Source organism: Dreissena polymorpha, chromosome 6, assembly GCF_020536995.1.
Source record: "Dreissena polymorpha isolate Duluth1 chromosome 6, UMN_Dpol_1.0, whole genome shotgun sequence".
Lineage (NCBI taxonomy): Eukaryota > Metazoa > Mollusca > Bivalvia > Myida > Dreissenidae > Dreissena > Dreissena polymorpha.
In genome coordinates, this window is record NC_068360.1 from 14994566 (window position 1) to 15014274 (window position 19709).

Here is a 19709-nt window from a genome sequence, read left to right on the forward strand (position 1 = left end):
ATCATTAACGTTTTTATAATACATACATAACGTAAACATTTAAAAAATATTGAAACGTACCATTCATTTATTTTCTCAAGTAATGGTCCGCTGTCCCATGTTAAAACTAGACGGCTCTGTGTCGTTGCTTTTTCTTCGTCGACGAATATGAGCTACACAGAAAAAAACGTACATCAAACATAGAACAGTGTTTACCACTACTATTAAACTCCACTAATTATTATTTTTCAAATTAAATTCTTAAATATGTATACGCGTCATTGTAAAAAATGCTTAAACAATTGAGAGAGTTCTCAATATGAAGCACTTGATCTTAATTTCTTGCAAAAAATTGTCAGGGACCTTTTACATTTGTTCGTATATTTTCAGAGGCGTAAATAAGACTTATTGAATTAAGATGTTTATACAATGTTTACAAATATATTCAAATAAGGCGTTTAACTAAGGACCGAGCACCTACCTTTAAGTCTGGCATTTTATAGCCATTCCAAATGCTATGGTCCGTTCGCGCTGCTGTGAATGAGGCTTTGAAAATCTTGTTGGTGTCGGGAACTTCGTCTCGTTCTAAAAGAACCTTTAATCCGTATGTATTATTTTTCATGAACCATGCACCGCTTGCTTCAATGCCATTAGTCCAACCAAAATGTTTTGCGTATTTCCTGTTAGTTTCATCATTGTAACTATATGTGTCTACTGTCGAAGAATTTGCGAGCATTCCGCAAAGATCATGATCAATCGTAGTTTTAGGTGTTGGACAAACTCCACCGGTTTCCAAGTCCCATTCTATCGTGCAGTTGTGATCACCGTTGTAATTGTCCACTTTTGTCTGACACCCCATTGGGGTGTCTGTCATCCAAGGTATGAGGAATGCACCCTCGTCAAGAGTAAGTGTTGTGATCCACTAGCAAATAAACAATGCAAACAATGAAATATTCTATGTTATACACTTTTTTCCTTATATACTGTATACGTTGGAAACGGTGACGTGTCATTAACTTGTATATCAGAAAGAATAGAAGAATAGTATGCATGCAAAATGTCTTTAAATTACGTGATCTATTAAGTTGCACTTTACATACGGAATAAAGGCCGATGTAGACTGATTCGCTGAAAATGGGAGTTGCCCGCTTTCCAAAGAGTGATTCTGACCATTCGATGGAGCACTGAATCTACAAATAACGTAAAACTAAACTTACATTAGAACTTTGTCAGAATAAAGTCCTTAATTTCTCCAAACAGTTGTCTTATATGATTTCAAAAACGAGATTAAAAATAAACTCGTGTTTTTGCTGAACTTTATTTTTACAAATAGATGTCTGTCAGATTTCCTAATGAAGTATTTTAAAGATATGTTAATAAATCTTAAATCTTAAATGTGAAGTTTTATGCCTAGTTGAAAAACGCACGACTAAGGCGGATTTACCTCAAAACCTGCAGTTTGTTGGCCACATTCGTGTGCCACTTGCATTTCCGTCATATGCGTTTTATAAAGCAATGAGCGTTGGTAAGGTCCGTATCGTTTACAGTGTTTGCCGGCAACATACCTGAGACGATGAAATCGACCGTTAGTCAAATAGTTTCCATCATTCGTATACATTTGTGTCTTAAACATTGCTTGTGTTGAGATAATTTTAATGACAACTTAAACTGCATGCATATTAGTTTAATACTAGTCATTCATATGCTTTCCGCAGTTTGTAAGCGCAATTATGTTTGTAAAACACGTAAATATAAAAATGACAAAAGTTCGACATATTAAATTGCTTCCATTCATCTCAAAGAACGAAACAATTTAATGGAAACCAGTTTATGTGAAAAAAGAAAAGATTACCAGTTTATGGTAAAGTGGACACCATCATTCCGATAATAATCTCCGTAACAACTGCCAGCGGCGCAAAAGTACGGGTGGCGTTCATCGAACACTAAGCAGTTGAAATCCACGTACGGTTTGCGAATTAAGGTGCCCATGATGACGTCGTGCTCGTCCTTGAACATCAAATCTTGTCTTACCTTGGCCCATTTCTCGGATGAAAGACCGGCCGCATGCGAAGAGCGTCCAGTGTCTGTGATAAAAAAAGTCAACCGACTGCAATAGTTACACTGCATAGTTCCTTAATACCATGTCATTAAACAGTATTAAGATAGTATTTGCCTCTTGTTTGAAATATCACAGCCAGTAGTTATATGAACTGTAATTATCAAGTTTCATTAATTCTAAGGTGCCTTTTGGGCATTCATTTAGCTATATTTAATCTAGGATTATAACATTTCGCATGTCCGCGTCGTATCGTAACAATCAATGCATGAGATATAGATTTCAAAGTATATGATAGCATTGTCGGACAAGTTTACATCTACGGTTGAAAAGATACACAGTATATGGCGATTCCAGTCTTCGCCCTAAAATGTGTTGCTCGGATTTAACTTATTGTTTATGATACTCATTGGGATTTATTTGTTTTTTTGTTTCGATGCCTATTGTCTTACCAACACAGTACGCCGCAAAAGCGATTGGTGCTTTTTTAAAGTAAACATGTGTTCGGTCCTCACACGTCCGAATTTTAACTTGAATACCCGTCACAGATGCCTGGCCGTTGACATGCATTGTCTTTGTCAATTCATTACCGGCAGCTAGTAAATTGTTTTCCGTCGTTGTCAGTGCATCTGGAAAGGTTACCAACATATCAACTACTGCAATATACTAAAGAAATGTCTTAAATATAAAGTCTAATCAACATAAACAACAAATTGTTATCAAAAGATCCGTTAATGGTGAAGTTTCTTTGAATCGTTCACGGTTTATAAAATTAACTATATAATACCATTAACATTTAGTAGCCGATCATAAGTTGATTCATATTGTATATTTAATTGTTTGGTAGTATTAACGAAAAACCTATTGTTTGATAATTTAACATATATGTATGTATATTTAAGTTATGCCTGTATGATACGATTAACCTTTTAGGACCATGGGATAAATCGATCCACAAAATCCGGAGATAAGATCAGCCTGAAAACCAAGTGAGCTTGCTCGGCCGATGTCGTACCACCCTTCTGTGAGAAGATCGTCCCGGATGGGAACTTCGCCGTCCGCGAGTCGGTAACCAGGAGAACGACGGTAGAGATCCGGCATTTCGCGAACGCCGTCGTTGCATGTAGGTTCGTGCTCTACTACTAAAGATTTATGAGCGATTTTAAATTGTTATAACATCAACACTGTTAACAGTTACAAAAAAATATGTGAAAAATTGTAATTGTTCAAGTCTCTAATTTCAACACGTTCCTGATATTTATATAAGCATTCCTTAACACACTGACGCTGTAGCTACATCTGATATATAATATTTAATACTTTTGTTTTGGCTTTACTTAGGACTGAATTAAATCTTTCTTTCCAGAATGTAAACAATCAATAAAGCTTCATGAAGGGAAAATTTTACCATCAATAGAATGAAAGCACGTGTACCTGCAGGCACGCATCGATTATTCAAAAATGCAAATCTCTCTTTGCATAAACAGACCCATCGACCAGAGGTGACGTCACACGAAGAGTTTGGATCATGGACAGTACATTCTGCATCCACCGTACATGAAAAACCCATGTATGTGTCTCCTTGAAAAAATGATCAATTTTTAGTAAACAATATGTGTATTTAACTTTTCTTCTAAATACAAAGTGTGTTACTCAACTGAAAATACTTCTCCTTATCCAGTATCATAAAAAATTTAAAGTACGTACATATTCTAATTATACTAGTTTTTCTAAACCATACATTTACGAAATATAATGCTACCGTTACCTGTTCCTGTGTATTTAAAACATGCATCCCCGTTCTGCCAGAATCCTTGTTTACACGTGCATACTTTAATCTGGTTACATTCCGCGTTCTCGACCAGCTTACATGTCTCGCCAAATTGACTGCAGTCGCTACCCAGAACTTCAAATGTATTTTACAATCGTTAAGCAATATGTTTCATTTGGTAATGGGTTCAAGAAGATTTAAAATGTGCTGAAATCCAATACTGTTACAAAAGGGTCACTATTATACTACGTGATTTAAGTCTTAACCGCTTGTTTACATCAATGTGAACGTTTTTGTTGTTCATATCTTATTGTAATTTTAGTCATGATAGTTAATCGATATGTTTGTCAATATCTTTTAGGTAATTTTATGAAACTGTGTCTAAACTTAAGTGAATATTTAGCCATCAGATTTCATGAAAATACAACACACATTATATGTTTAGTAAAAGCTAGTATTTTGTGTCATCGAGCGGAACCTTTAATAATAATTTTGGAAAAAAAACACCTACTAAAACAATTTTTTTTAAAATAAAATTCATTTTAATTATTAAATACTTACCTGTTATCGTATGCTTATACTTTCCAAGGGGAAATAACTCATCCGGAATTTTAACTGGGAATCCGCCACCTCAATACCGTAATACAGGCCAGGTTAAACATAGTGCAATGCAACCTAGCCAAAAATCGGTAACCAACCCTCAATATTCTTTCAATATATATACAAAAATATTAATCGAATAGCGGGGTGGGAGGTGGGACTTACCGATAACAGGTAAGTATTTAATAATTAAAATGAATTTTATTTAAAAAAATTTTGTTTTAATGTCATAAATACTGACCTGTTATCGTATGCTGATTTTGCAGCTGCGGTGGGAAGGTTCGTATATATTTTCCCAACACAGTAGAACCCATAAACAGGGTTATCAGCTAATGATATCAAGTAATCTTCGTTAAAACGGTATTAATTATGACTTCTCGGACAGAGTAATATGTCTATGTCGTAAAGAAGACACTACCGTTAGTGAAACCACAACAAGCCCAAACGTATACAAATTGTATTGTTGGCACTTCAGAAAACGAAGATAAAAAGATGACAAGGTGGTCGGATTCCTCCAGTAAACAGCTTAGAGCACGTCAAAAAGTGGGGTGTGATTAATATATGCCCACAAAACAGACAGAGCTCTTAATTCATGCGGTCAGATCCTAAAAAGGAATGAATCCTTAGATAGGATAAGATTAACTTTTCTTAGTCGAGGTCTAACCCCGAGAAATAGAAGCCGCAGACACATCTCCCCCCCCTTTTTTTGGGGAAATGAAGAGTGTCTTTGAGAACCTCGAATGGACTTCTGACTAACACTGCTGAGATAGAACTTCAAAGCCCTGATTGCCCAAAGAAGTTTATCCTCATCTTCATGACTACCAGTTTAAGAAAACTTGGAAACTTGAAGGTAGAAGCCATATAGAGGACTTGATATTAAGCAAGGAATCCTGGCTGACACAACAAAGTGAAAACGACAATAGATCCAACTGGAATTGGTCGTATTCAACAGAAAAAGCACGAATTTCACTTCTCCGTATGGTAAAAGCCATAATAAGAAGGAAAACCGTCTTAAAATTATATTGGAACTGTTAATAAGCCTGATGAAAAAGGTTCATAGGGAGCTCATTAAGCATCCCAACATGTTACACAAGTCAAAACCGCTTAAGAAGGTAAAGGAACGAAAAACATAGTGTTGACGTTCCATAGTTTGGATCAGTTCCAAAATAGGAAAGACAGCACAGAGTTGCGATGACTTACACACAACAAGGTATACGAAAGCATAATCTCTATCCTTTGATGAAGAAAAGAACAAATTTCTTATCATCAAGAAAAAGATGAGAAAAACCTCTATGTATCTAGCAGAGTGATTAAGGTAATAACTATGTTCTCAATTACCCAGTAAAAAAATGAATTTCCATAGAATCTTATACAGTTCTGATGGAATTATCCTTGCACAAGTAACAAGGATTGAAACTCTAACAGAAAAACGTTCTTCTGTAGAGATAACTAAAAGTTATTAATGGCCAGACATGAAGTGGCACATGTTTGGATCAGTAAAAATATGTCTCAGTGAGATATGATATTTGACCTGTGAAGAAGTTTCCTGAAAATAATTGTACAGGAGACTTAAAAGGTCGTAGAACCATAATCCCATGGTTCATTAAGTATATTTCATGAAATTATGGCAAAAACTCAGTTATTGCAAAAACTCACCAAGAAGGCAAGATATTCCAGTTTATGTCAATGGACGAATGTATAACAATCGCACACCCTGCTGGATCGATTTCTGTGAACTGCATTGTTGACGTTGTTCAGCATACCGGTATACACTGCGATATACGATCGCATAACGCTAATAACTAGCGTTTGATGATAAACAACATTCTTTGATATACTATGTACACCATGCAACTCGTCTGCAACTTCACTGCCGCGCATGCGCAATTACATTATTGAACCCAACGGAAAAATAATTCGAAAGAAAGAACTGCAGGACAAAACGTCCAACAGGGCGTTGAGACGAACTGGTATGAGAAAGACGATAGAGAAAATTTGTTGTTCTTGCAAAGAACGAATAAGTTCCTGATTTCCAGTTACAAGGAGTGATAATATGATCACCTTCGTGTCTGTAAGTAAACCACGACCGATGTGTGATAGTTGAAACCATCACAAAGGAATCGTGAAAATGTGTTGTAAATGAAAAACAGCTAAAAAGAATTTTCGCTTTTCAAGATGTAGATGTGCAGGTGATATTCGTTAGGATACCACATAATTGAGAAAATCAAGATACGTTGTTCTATGTGATCGTCCATAACCTTATCTGCTCACATCTGTATAAGATGTAAGGAAGGTTGTGGTAGAATAAACTATAGTCTTGCCAAGATAATCTTCTAGTCTAGACACCACTGAATAGTGGTAAATAATGACAAAAAGATGGAAATCTGTGTCACTAAATAATCCCGAGATTAATACAATTATCTTAAAAATAAAGCTGAAACGGACGTAAGAAAAGACGTCTCAGCAGAAGGACCGGTGACCGGACCGGTAAATACCGACCGGTGACCGGAACCATTTGTCAAGGATGGGTGGGCAAAGAAACCACGGCAAGCCGAACTTTCCCACTCCAAACACACTTGAAAATTGGTAGAATAGGACAGTGTTTAACACTTATAAGTTTATGACCTATCTACAGAATATAGCCTCTTCTTGAACCAATAACAGGCGCCTTTAAAATCCTGGATAATACAGGTCGCGAAGTCATCGATTTGCGAAGTACGGAAATATGATTGATAGTGGTACCTCCGGAATCGGAGGTGTGATGGCAGAAAAAAGTGAAAACCCTAGGGGTAACCTTAAGCGGGTCCACGCTTGCCGGTAGAATGCATGGAAGTCTTAAATTCTGACTTGATTAATCCATTTACTTCAAGACTTCTAACCGGGACGAATTCCGAAAGGAATACGACCAGTTATAGGAAGACGGCCTGTTATGGCTAGAAGTGTAATAGAAGAATAACTTTAAGATGAGGTCCCTCCAGATCCTAGGATCTAAGATCTGAGTTCAATAGGTCCTAAGCCATCTACAAGACTGTAGCCGCTATGCGGTCAATCTGATAGGCAATCCTATGTATCAGAACTCTTGTTGATTCCAGTAGCTTGAAAATATGCACTGCCGTAGGAGCAATAGAAAAGCAGAAGTCGATACAAATGTCGTCTTGCTAATCCTGCTAGCGTCATTAATGTGTCCCAACTGTTCCGTGACACTGACTGCAAAGTCTGTAGCCGACAGGTAAAGGCGGTTAAAACAATTCATCCTTCGGGTCTCGAACATAAATTAATAGAGGTCAAATAGTAATGTTCGACCTCAATGCTAGTCTCCGAGCCCACTTCAGCCGATCTATCTGCAAGACCAGTAGTCTGCATGTAGCCGGTTGAGATAGAAGTACAAATAACAGATATAGCATGATTTGGTAACCGTCGCCAGTAGAACATCAGTATTGAAAAACACAAAAAGTCATGTAGATTGTTGAATCCATAAAATATAGTATTCAATACAATCATAGCCAGGGGTATACAACTATGTAATGTAGACGATACCCGTGATACTAAAAATTGACCGATGAAAACACAGTGGAATACCGGTAATTGGTAAGTGGTGACCGAACCGGACCGGTCAATGACCGGTAACTGTAGCCCGGTGAACGGACCAGTCATAATATGACCGGTAACGTTACCAGTTAAAGACCGAAAAATGGTGGAATCCATATGGTCTGTTATCAATGTCAAGCACTGCTCGGAAAAGAAGATCATGCCAAAAAATCCAATCCGATGGCAATGAGACATCACTTATTCTGACCGGTAATCAGTGATCGGTGATATGACCGATGAATGGTGACCGATGTCCGGTGATCGGGACCGGTATAATATAACTGCGTCAGAATGGAAATATCTGGTGCAGAAGAATGACCATCCACGAAGTCATCTGATAATGTTAACCGGAAAACAACGGTAGATTATCAGTATTAATAGGAGGCATAAGTGTCCTTGTAGTCGTAATGGAGAAAAGAACAGCTTATCCCGAAGCCTGAATGTTAAACGTTCGTATACAACTACGGCTCGGTGACTGCAACATGTGTGGATGCCATAAGAAGAACCATCACACGTGGAATGGAGACATGCTATTCCTAAAGGAATAAAATGGAGAACGTCGATATGACCAGTAGGTTCATTAACGCCTACGTGAGAAGTGGCGACATCCATATAACTTCGATGCCGAAATATTGTTCGGCTACGCTGGAAATATTGTATTCTACAATATTGTCTCCGTGAGCATTGACATGATCGCTTACGAGCGTATCAACGCCGAGAACTGCTCAATGAAGGAGAGGTATGTTCGATAACTATCCAGTGGTGCTCAATGCAGTCCGCTGATGTCTACGTGAAGGTTGACGACGTCCTCGTTTCCTGCGATGTCGAGATCTGGATCGGCCGAGATGTGGATCGGCTGCGATGAGACCGAGATCTTCTAGAATAACGTCTCCATGAGTGACGACGTGATCGCTTACGAGAGCCGCGACGATGAGAACTGCTCGACGAAGAAGAGCGTGTCCGATGTCTAATCCTTGATGAAGACGGTGTATTCAACGAAGAATAGGAGAATAATTCAATGAAGAAGACCGAGTTCTTCTTCTTGACCGGTGACTGGTGTTATCGGTGGCAGGCCTAACTGATGACTGTTGACCGGTGACCGGAGCGGTGATCAATGACCGGACCGGTGACCGGACCGGACCGTTGACATGACCGGACCGGTGACATGACCGGACCGGTGACATGACCGGTGACCGGACCGGACCGGTGACATGACCGGTGACCGGACCGGACCGGTGACATGACCGGTGACCGGACCGGACCGGTGATCAATGACCGGACCGGACCGGTGACATGACCGGTGACATGACCGGTGACCGGACCGGACCGGTGATCAATGACCGGACCGGTGACATGACCGGTGACCGGACCGGACCGGTGACATGACCGGTGACCGGACCGGACCGGTGACATGACCGGTGACCGGACCGGTGATCAATGACCGGACCGGACCGGTGACATGACCGGTGACCGGACCGGCCGGTCAGACGTCGATCAATGGTCCGTGATCATTGTCCCCGGTGACGTACCGGTCATATCATGACCAGTGTTGTCACCGGATAATGACCGTATGGCGGATGCCAAATGGTCCGGCATTGGTCGATGTCCTTGACCAATGCCATCGGGCAAAGACCGGCTGACGGGTGTCGCCATATGGTCTGATGTTGACCGACTGTCTAAGAGACTTAGCATAGTACGGTCGCGATCGTGCCCGATACCCGGTGACTGATACTGCAACTATCATCCATGATCTGCGAAGTCACCGGGTATTTATCCACTCTTGTTTCTGCGACCATCATGTAGTCGAATATATGAAAAACAAGAGCAAAGCATATTCAACCATAAACTGGTCACAGACCAGATTATCATACGGCACATAAAATCATTATTTGACCATAATGAAAATTATAATAATACTGCCGTAGATCATAAATTAAACAAAAGTTTAATTCAAAACAGATGAAAAATAAAATGACGATCAATTAGATTGTCATACGGAACGTTAAAATCATTATTGCACACAATGGCAAATGATAAACAATCTGTCAATAGAAGAACACGCTTTGCACGATCTCGTAACACATTAGAAGAACATGCTTTGCACGTTCTAGCAATGTATCGGAAGAGCACGTTTTGCACGTGGTCGTTCGCGCCTGAAAACACCCAGCATGGTAGAAATAAACCATTGTTCGATAAAAACAAGCATGGCTTACCTTTTACAAATGAAACAAAATCCATTAAATCCACACAAATTAATCCGAATGAGAAATAAAAAGATAAATAACACAATTTATCTATTCAAAACCCCAATCAACCAAGTGAAAAACAATATTTTAATTCAGAGCCGTAAAAGACACGTATACACCTGGTTGATCCGGAAAGAATATTGAGGGTTGGTTACCGATTTTTGGCTAGGTTGCATTGCACTATGTTTAACCTGGCCTGTATTACGGTATTGAGGTGGCGGATTCCCAGTTAAAATTCCGGATGAGTTATTTCCCCTTGGAAAGTATAAGCATACTATAACAGGTCAGTATTTATGACATTAAAATGTGTGACATTGTCTGATAAAAAGATATTGGCTTTAAGACGTAATTTCATGTTTAGCTTTAACGACCATTTTGTTCACAGAAGCGAACCCATGTGCAGATGGTTAGTAGAAAAGCCTCCAAGGCACATCTGTGTTTATTTTCACAATGATTCACAAAAAAATCAAGAAAATATGTAAAACATATAACACTTTACTTGTCATTAGAGTGACGATTGTGTGCAATGCAAAGGAACCTGTTTGTATAATTTTGACAAAGGACTACTTAAAGAGCATTTGTATGAAAGTGTACCAAACTTGACAATATGGTATGGAACAATGGAGACCTTCCAAATACATTTTCATGAACATTGGATAGGGGTTTTAGAAACTAGGACAGGACTAGATAAGTTTTACGTAGATTGTTGACAACTTTGTGTTGTGCGATGTCCGGTTTTTTCATACATAAAAACTTCGTAAAAAAGTCCGGCTAAAAACCAACGTACTTTCTTTACACCTGCCGTTTTCCTCGACGCCAGATATGCACTGCATTGTCAAAGTAGTTGGATAGTAATTTGTGTTGTACTGTAGTGTGTCCGTATGTCTGCATTCTGCCCCATCGGCCAAATCAGAACCGCCGAAAAGGCACTCTTTCCCAATAACTAAAATACGCATTCAGTGCATATAATATATATATATGTTATACCTTAACACATAGCGTGGGTTCTTTAATATGTGCTTCTTGGTGGATATGTCAATACATTTTAACCAAAACATCCGAAAGAACCAGGCTTTCATAGCATACATGCCGCCAAAAGTCTGACAATATTCGTTAAAGGTTTACGTATTTTACGCGTTTCATTTGTACTTTTAAAGACTTACAATAAGGTCAACCAAATATGATCATGTAATTGCGAGCTACGGCTGCCTTGTTGAATCAATATATGAAATCAGAGAGTATTACATCATAGGTAAACATGTTCGCACTGTGTTAACGTAATGGTAATATAACTAACTATTTGGCTTACTTGGTCTACATGTGTACACGTTGACATGATACCATCCGGGTGTTGGGCTACTTGTGTCTTCACGATAGTCGTTATAATCAAGGTAGGAGTAGAAGTTGCTGTTGCATTCACAAACATTGGCTGTGCACCTGTAGCCTTCGGTATATATTGACGAGTCCCCTCGACAGTCTTGTGAAGAAGTGCAATGCGAACCATATACTGAAACAATGATGTTTCTCTTAACAAAATTAAAGCATATGATGAATAGAAAATAAACGGATTAAGTGCTTATTGGTGATAATTCAAGAGTTAAATATTGTAGAGATATGTCTTATTGTATAACTTGACATAGCTATTGTACCAACATACATTTTATAAATTTTGATGGCGATTGAAATACACCTGTTGTGTTTTAGAAATAAAACGTTTAAACTTTCAATCTAAGACAAGGTAGGCATGATAATAATTTAAATTTTAAAGTTTTAAATATGTTTTGTTATGTCTGAAAGATATGAAATTTACTTAAATCATACTTGATTATACTGTTCTATATAGAAAAACAGGTAACTGCGTGATAGTTTGGTAATGCATCAGACGGGGCTTAGAATAAAATAACGGTTGGGCTTGTCGATTTGATTTATGGAGGAAAGAACACTTTGCGAAAAAGCCTCCACATAATAACACGTCCAGACTTGAGGTATGTATATACATTCGATATGATATCGATCGAAGCTTGTTTGTTTCTTTAAATAAAAGGAAATATGATCTCGAAAAGATATGACGAGAAGCGAATATTTCTACGTCCATATGCATGACTATAGGTTTGGAAATAACTAATTCATAAAGCGGTCAACGAGCGGCGAGCTTTTACCCGTATTAATAATCGAATTTACACTTATTTGTAGCATCGATTTGAAATAAATCTTACATGGTTGGCATCCTGAGCCGTTCGAGGATCTTTTATATCCCGGAGCACACTTGCATATGTTTTCCACATTGCAGTAATGTGATTTGTAGACCACATTGGTAGGCGTTGTGGTGTCATAGAACGGAATTGAAAACAAGTCAAATTTGTATCTTTTTTTGCTGGGGTCGCTACATAGGGCAATTTCTGAACAAGGTGAATCAAGAACTGAAACAAAAAAATGTAAGTATACACTCTAATTATGACAGTTTACAACTGTTAATAGTTTTCTCTATACAATTAAAGAATCTGATTGACTCTGTGCGTCTGATACCAAATATAATGAATGGACGTATATATTTGAAAAATATTTTAATCTGAATCATTAAAAAATGTCCCATAAATTTAAAGCAGGGCACCTTGCACACACGTGACAGTATCCATGGATTTAATTCCGTGTCCTTCGGGACAGCGACACATTCCATCCATGCAGGTAAACGATAGTCCGCATGCGGTACTGGATGAACATGTGCCATCCAACACTTGATAAAAAAATAAAAAGTTTCAATTATTTTCGGAATCTATTCTGATCATACAGATAAGTAATGATTTGTTATACGACTTACCATATGCTTTGCATACACTTATGGTATTTTAAATACGGTAGCATAGTTAATAAAAATCTATGTACTTTACAACTGTAACTTATTGAATATATACATGACTTTTGCATCACAAGGATGTTCAACATCATATTTCAGGAATATTCAAAGTGAAATATATAAATATAAAAAAATCAATCTCATACCAAACACACATGATCCATCTCTTTCCAGGAATCCTGATTTGCAGACACACTTTCCATTGATGCAAGTATGGTTGGATGCGATGCCACAGTCAGAATCGCGTACACAGGTTGTTCCAGTGTCTGTTTGTGTATTAAAAGATAATAATGTTCAATTTCTAATCTAGTCAACTAACCCACATCAAGTCGTTTGTAGTGTATATGCTCCATTCTAATATATATTGTTACTTAATTATCTTTTTTTACACAAAAAGTTATCATTAGTTATGCAAAGAAACGCACTCAGATACTGAAGAACTGACATAGCGGCTACAATACTTTAACTTATCTCCACCTAAAGCAAACTATATTTTGATCGTCATTTTAATGTGACACAGGTGTGACAAATCAGTATATATGTACATGATACGCATATCCCGTCCTGTTCGTTCCAGATATCCGGGTTGCACGTGCATCTGTTTTCAAAACAGTCAAATCGGTCCTTTGAAGATTTGCAATCTTCCTTCACCTTGCATGCATGGTCGATCACTTGAAAAAATAACATAACATAAAACAACCATACACAAAAGAAATTGATTTTTTAAAAGATGTTTTGTACATCGCAGTCATAGTTTACATTCCACCTTATGTCAGGACTTCATTTTTAACAATTAATGTCAAACGTTACATTCGCTTTACGTTTTCTATTTAGCCGTGTAGGCATAAAGTGGTTTAGTCTTTTAAAACCATTCTAGAACTCATGTTAAGTGCGATGATGGTGTTTTAAGCACCTGGTACACAGTCTCCGTTAAGAAGAAGGAACCCGTCTGCGCAGTCGCAGTACCGTTTCTCAGCGTTACACGCCGTGTTTTCAAGCACACAGTATCTCGTGTCCGCTGCTGAGCACAGAACTGCAATAATATTATTATTGTTTGTACAGAGTTTTATTATTTACTATCATAACTTGAATCTTTACTGCTTGATTTCAACAACGATAACATATGAAAGACGTAAAGCTTAAGCTCACGGATTTTAAGTTTGTATATTAAGACGTAAACATGTAGTCAAATATGGTGTAAGAACTTACATGGTTCACAAAATCCACTTTCAATATTGCAATGGAGAAGCGATGACATACACATTGCATCCGGGTCAGTATCATTGTGGCAACGGCCTGTACACAGAACAAGATATTAAAAATGACAAAAATGTTGCAATGTATTTCCTTATAAGTTATATATTTGTGAATGTAAATCTTTATATGTCCATATATTGCTTTGTTTAATTCATTTTCTTTCCATACGTGTTCGCAAAAATGTCAAACTAAACTATTTACTCAGCAGAAATAAATAACTCCCCTTATTTAAAAGAAAACATACGTTGATAATTTACTAGAACATTTCTGCATGTTAAATGGCTTATATTAAGAAATTTTTAAAAACACATACGTCGTGCACAACTCATTCCCATGTTAGGGTCACAGTAGGTCCACCACAAGGAACGAGAGCAGTCATCATCATGTTGACATGAACCGACTGGATAATGCGGTGAGTAAGGATCGGGTATGTTTATATCTGAATCGAATTCATGTTATACGTTATATCATCTGTATTAAAGCAGTATTATTGCAAAAAATATGTTATGTACGTTTACCCATACTTTGCACATATTGTGCTTGTTAGATATATTTGGGCGAGTCTATGTACATGTATATGTATAGGTATGTTCCTTCCAGCTTGTCTTTATTAGTCGAAGGTCTTTCTATACACACTCGTTGAGTATATTTATACTTTGAAATTCCCTTTTAAGCTATGTTCTGAAATGACGATACGCTATACTTTTTAAAACATCACAGTAAATATAAATAGCTTTTATGTTGTATTGTTATTTATGAAAGTATTTGACAAAAAACGTTGTTGTTGTCTGATTTGAAAAAGAAATCACACTTAAACAATTCTGTATGCAGGTCTGCGATCTTCTTCACGAGCAATTGCATCCTTTCTGCATAGTTTAAAACCATTCCCGTAGAATAAAAATATAGTTTGTTTAAAAGCCGAAATGTTACATATTTAGATGTTGATACACGTATAATATGGCTTTTACAATATAATCATAGAATATATACCCCCATTCGAATGACAGACTTCAAATTCGTCCGAGGAGTATCCGAAGTCACATTGGCAAGTCTTCTCTGTACCGGAAAATGCGTAGCAACCCGAATGTGACAAATGTCTGCAGTCACTAGTGTCGTGACAACTTTGTCGCAACCCTAACAAATATTAAAATCGTCCACTGTTGCCAAATAACGCCATAAATATTTCAGAATAAATCTGCTGCTTTAAAAGTCTTAAATTATTGCATGAAAAGGAAAGTTATATCACCTTAATATGAATTCCTTATTTAACTTATAGATAGCATATAAACATGACTTTATAACGTAAAATAATACTAACTAACGGAAAATATATTGATACCAAATAATTTGTTTTCAATACACTATTAAATAGCATCAACATAATACCATAATTCGTCTTGCACGTGAAGTATAAATAACAAAAGATTACTATGACACATATTTATTTGGAAATAAGTCTAATTTGTGCATATGTTGTTTATTGCTATAGATATGTCATGATAATATGTTATAAAATATTGTAAATGTATTACCTTTCGGATAGCAATTTCCCGCAATGTTATTATAACTGTCGCCGCACACACATGTTCGAGTCTCGTCCGGCCCACATATCGAACCGTTTATGTGTGAGCAATCGTCCGTGCTGTAACACGGACTTCCCAGCTCTGTAACGTTATAATGCATGCATGATAAAATTGCAAAATGAGACCAAACATATATAAACCTTTCTAAGAATTGGTATTGTGCTGCAATGTCAACAATACTTTTAAGATATGTATTTACGCATTTTTCAGGCATGAACTATTTTTGTTCATTGTAAAACGTATGATCATATAAGTACGCTACACAAATGGCACACCTGCATCATTGTTTGGAAGTTTGTTAACACAGTCTCCAAGTAAATAATATACAATAGCACCTTCTTGGTACACAACACCTAACAACTGTTTTTGTCCCATAACTTTGATTTTTTTGTTAAAGTAACTGCGTGCGACACACGGTTATCATTATACAGCAGGTAAGGAGCATTGATCACAACAAGGTTAACACAGCAAATGTATTTACAATATAAAAAAACATAAAAAACTTACTTTTAGTTTTACATCCTCTGGGCGTTATGTCTGCGGTGACATCACAAGTGCATTGACCATTCAAGCATCTCATAGTCTGTGGAATTGTGCCATAATGACAGTCCGTATCCATAATGCAATCTTAAAATATATAAAATAAGTTCTAAAAGGAGTAGTTGGGCAGTTAAGCGTATTGCAGGTTATTGTTTTATCTAATGATTGAACGGTATTACTCTAAGGAATATGACAAGACGTTAATCTTCGGTTGCAATAAATTAAAAAAGCGTTAAATATTTATTTAAAAAAAAAATCAGGGTATGTTTACGACTAGATTTTTTTCATAAGAAGTACTCAACAAATACTTCATAAAATGAAACAAAAAACTCACAAAATGCTATTTATTGAGCAATCTCATTCTCAACAGTTGTGAACATGTCGAAAGTTATATATGTTGTATTATTAAAGGTCGAAACTGGCGACAGTTTACAAAGTTCTAAAGTGTTGGTTTAATAAGTTATCATTAAATATAATGATTTAATAGTTTTTAGAGAGGTTTACCAATTTAGGCAAATTATGTGTTTGGCAAATTATAAACTTTACAGGATTCAAAATGAGAAATGTTAAAAACACCATTTCGGACAAAATTTCTTCAAACTGATGTTCACCAATATTTATTTATGTTTACATTCGCAAAAATCAGGTTACGATAATATCAAACAGCCCTCAGTCTGGTATTTTATTTCATAAATAAAAAGCTTTGATTGAGACGTTCGAACCATATTGAAATTTGAGATTGACAAAATTGGTTAATTTTGAATATATAATAACAAGAACAATAATTATCTTCAGACAGTAAACGCAGAACTTTATATTGTTGTATAAATTATATAAGTTTACTCGTAGGTGTGCATTCCGTGCTCGATGTAGTAAATAACGGATAGCACTGGCAGGTGCTCGTCTCGTCACTGCAATAGGCTCCACCTGGGACGCTGTTGCATTCGGGAGTTCCTTTCAAGCAGGTGGCACCAGGAACTATTTGTCAAAATACAAAGACGTAGACATGTTATGCTGCGTAACTTTATATAGAATTTTAATATAATTTCAGTTTCAGTTATTGACATTTAAAAATATTCGAAATATGGTTTTATTATACTTAAAGTAATTGTATATATGTTTTCATATCAAAATATAATTTTCTCAATCTTAAATCAACTGATAAATATGAACTGAAAGTTATATACAAATATTAATGTCAATGATGCCCTAAATCAAATAGTGTTCACTTATTCTAAAAAATGTAACGATAGCGTCACGCTTATTCGTTTGTTATACAAAACCAAACGTTGTGTAAATATGTCGTCGAAAAAAGAATTATAGAAAAGCGGAGATTTTCCAAAACTTTAAAATGTTTGAGTACATTATTGTTTTTGTCGACTTTACAAACGAAACTATTTGCATTTCTATTATACTCTAATTTCGTACAAACTCCGTTTTTTCTACACTTTTCTCTTGTGTGTATTGCATCAACTAATTTTAAAACAAAAATAGCAGCACGAGAGTATATGCATATAACATCTATTTTCTGTGGAACCTTTAGCCAATGCAAGATCCTTGATCCAGTGATAGGGGTCTACATCCGGGTAACAAATGTATTGACCGTCATCGGGACTTGTGTCATTAAAGAGGTAGCAATGGTCATTGATCACGCAAATGTTCAACGGTTTCTGAAATAGAAACGAATAACGTATTTGATTTTAAAAATAAAAAAGTATGCACTAACCGGAAACGTGTTTGATTATATGAATACTAATATTAAATATAACTATGACTATTTTCGCATTTATTTCAAGAACGTTTTTTAAACACTGCCTATGTTTATATAACACGAAGCATCCATTTGACATATACAGAGCACAATAAAGGGCGTATTAATCAATTGTTGTATACATGTTTGTTTCCTGTACAGCTTATACTATTATATAACCATGATACATGCTTACGGAAACAAGGTCCGTTTTCAGATCAAATGCGCCACTATAGCTTGGTGGTCCCACTACCGAGATTCCGTTACTGCCAAATACCGTTACAACACAGCGTATCTGTAAAATAATTCATTTTTACCTCAGTATTCGTTCCATATATGACATTGAAACGTAATCGCATGCATTAGGTGCCATTCAAAATATATCGCAGGTTTGCCTTGATAAAATATTGTATGCTTTTATGTTTTGATATTTTATTAAGGACTTTGAAGAAAAGAAAACATACTGGTTTTAGGTGGCATTCATCTCCGGAGGTAGAAAACAGACCTGCGCGAATGTCGTACTCATATACAAATGTTGTCAAATTGTTCACTAGCAGAGATTCGTTCGCGTTCTCGCCGGAAACCCTGTATAGTATAAGTGTGTGTTACTATGAAATTCAATCTGGATTAACGAATGCAGTCTGTTGTGTAGTCGAAGACTTTTAGAGGCAGTAACGAGTCAAGTGTTTTGAATAACAACTTTGTTTAATAGCATATAATGTTTTTATGTTTTCCAGTATATTGGCAGTACATATTTTCTCTGACCATTGATACATTGAATTTATTAGCATTAAAATAGACGGAATATTGAGTGCATCGAATGTGTGAATAACGATGGATGCGGCGAGCCAATCATTCTTTTGAATTGGCGAGTATAACTACTTTTTTGTTTATTTAGGTTTTGAATAATCCCCAAAAGCAATCGTGCATCAGTGTAGGGTTAAATTAGAAATGCATTGTATAATAATGATTAAAAATTAAAGGGTTCAATAAAATGGAAAAAAATATACAAATAATACATAATCAATTTCTTGAAATTAACTTTATATGTAAAAACTAGAAGACATAAGAATAAGGTAATATTATTTTAAACAGGTACCTTTGATTTGACTAATGTACTATAATAAAGAATTAGTATAAAGTTATTTGCACACGATCTTAAATACATTAGCAGTATTGGCAAGTAAGTACATGATCTAGAAATGAATGAAAAATATATGGCCTAAACATGCTATGGTTAAATTAAGCGCCTTATCTTTTCTTTAATGTTTCGTTATCACTGGGTAATGTTGATTTTTACTTTTTTACAGCGATTCTAAAGCAACGGATTTTCGACAAAAAATGATATTACATAGAGCAGTATTTTACAACAATATATAACATATTGAATATCGGTTGATTTTTTTCTTTATTGTGTTAATGTTGAAACAAACGGAATAGCTCTACTCAAGCTAAGTGTATGATCTCTATTCCATAACATACACA

General features: G+C 36.3%; 2 protein-coding genes and 2 long non-coding RNA genes across 4 annotated transcripts in view; all 4 read right to left on the minus strand.

Moving 5' to 3' along the window:
* The window catches only part of LOC127835391 (uncharacterized), a 43986-nt gene extending 40846 nt beyond the window's left edge, over positions 1-3140 (minus strand). Inside the window, exons 1-7 of the mRNA XM_052361797.1 lie at positions 2962-3140; positions 2488-2664; positions 1832-2063; positions 1424-1544; positions 1080-1169; positions 461-901; positions 61-152 (exon numbers count right to left, since the gene is read on the minus strand). Coding sequence (XP_052217757.1) covers positions 61-152; positions 461-901; positions 1080-1169; positions 1424-1544; positions 1832-2063; positions 2488-2664; positions 2962-3136 — 1328 coding nt within the window. The 5' untranslated portion in view covers positions 3137-3140. The remainder of the gene's footprint in view (positions 1-60; positions 153-460; positions 902-1079; positions 1170-1423; positions 1545-1831; positions 2064-2487; positions 2665-2961) is intronic.
* A 168-nt stretch (positions 3141-3308) lies between these two features.
* On the minus strand, positions 3309-12954 carry LOC127834326 (uncharacterized). The gene is made up of 6 exons (XM_052360072.1): positions 12852-12954; positions 12457-12660; positions 11550-11747; positions 11028-11183; positions 3804-3941; positions 3309-3334 (listed from the first exon to the last, which is right to left on the minus strand). The coding sequence occupies exons 1-6, from the start codon at positions 12919-12921 to the stop codon at positions 3309-3311; spliced, it is 792 nt and encodes a 263-aa protein (XP_052216032.1). The 5' UTR covers positions 12922-12954.
* Positions 12955-14691: 1737 nt separating this feature from the next.
* Positions 14692-17426, minus strand: LOC127834333 (uncharacterized). The gene is made up of 5 exons (XR_008027872.1): positions 17318-17426; positions 16442-16561; positions 15884-16015; positions 15342-15485; positions 14692-14790 (listed from the first exon to the last, which is right to left on the minus strand). It is a non-coding gene; the product is annotated as an uncharacterized LOC127834333 (long non-coding RNA).
* Positions 17427-18040: 614 nt separating this feature from the next.
* On the minus strand, positions 18041-18800 carry LOC127834481 (uncharacterized). Its single transcript, XR_008027959.1, has 3 exons — positions 18689-18800; positions 18421-18519; positions 18041-18144 (listed from the first exon to the last, which is right to left on the minus strand). It is a non-coding gene; the product is annotated as an uncharacterized LOC127834481 (long non-coding RNA).
* Between the last annotated feature and the right edge of the window lie 909 nt (positions 18801-19709).

Excerpts from the sequence above, each read along its gene's own strand:
- LOC127834326 (XM_052360072.1), bottom strand. The coding sequence starts at position 12,921 with ATGGATGGAATGTGTCGCTGTCCCGAAGGACACGGAATTAAATCCATG. Across the intron at positions 3,942-11,027 it reads AAACGGCAGGTGTAAAGAAA|TTCTGGGTAGCGACTGCAGT; the intron begins GTACGTTGGTTT and ends ATACATTTGAAG. Across the intron at positions 3,335-3,803 it reads TTTTAAATACACAGGAACAG|ATGTAGCTACAGCGTCAGTG; the intron begins GTAACGGTAGCA and ends ATTATATATCAG.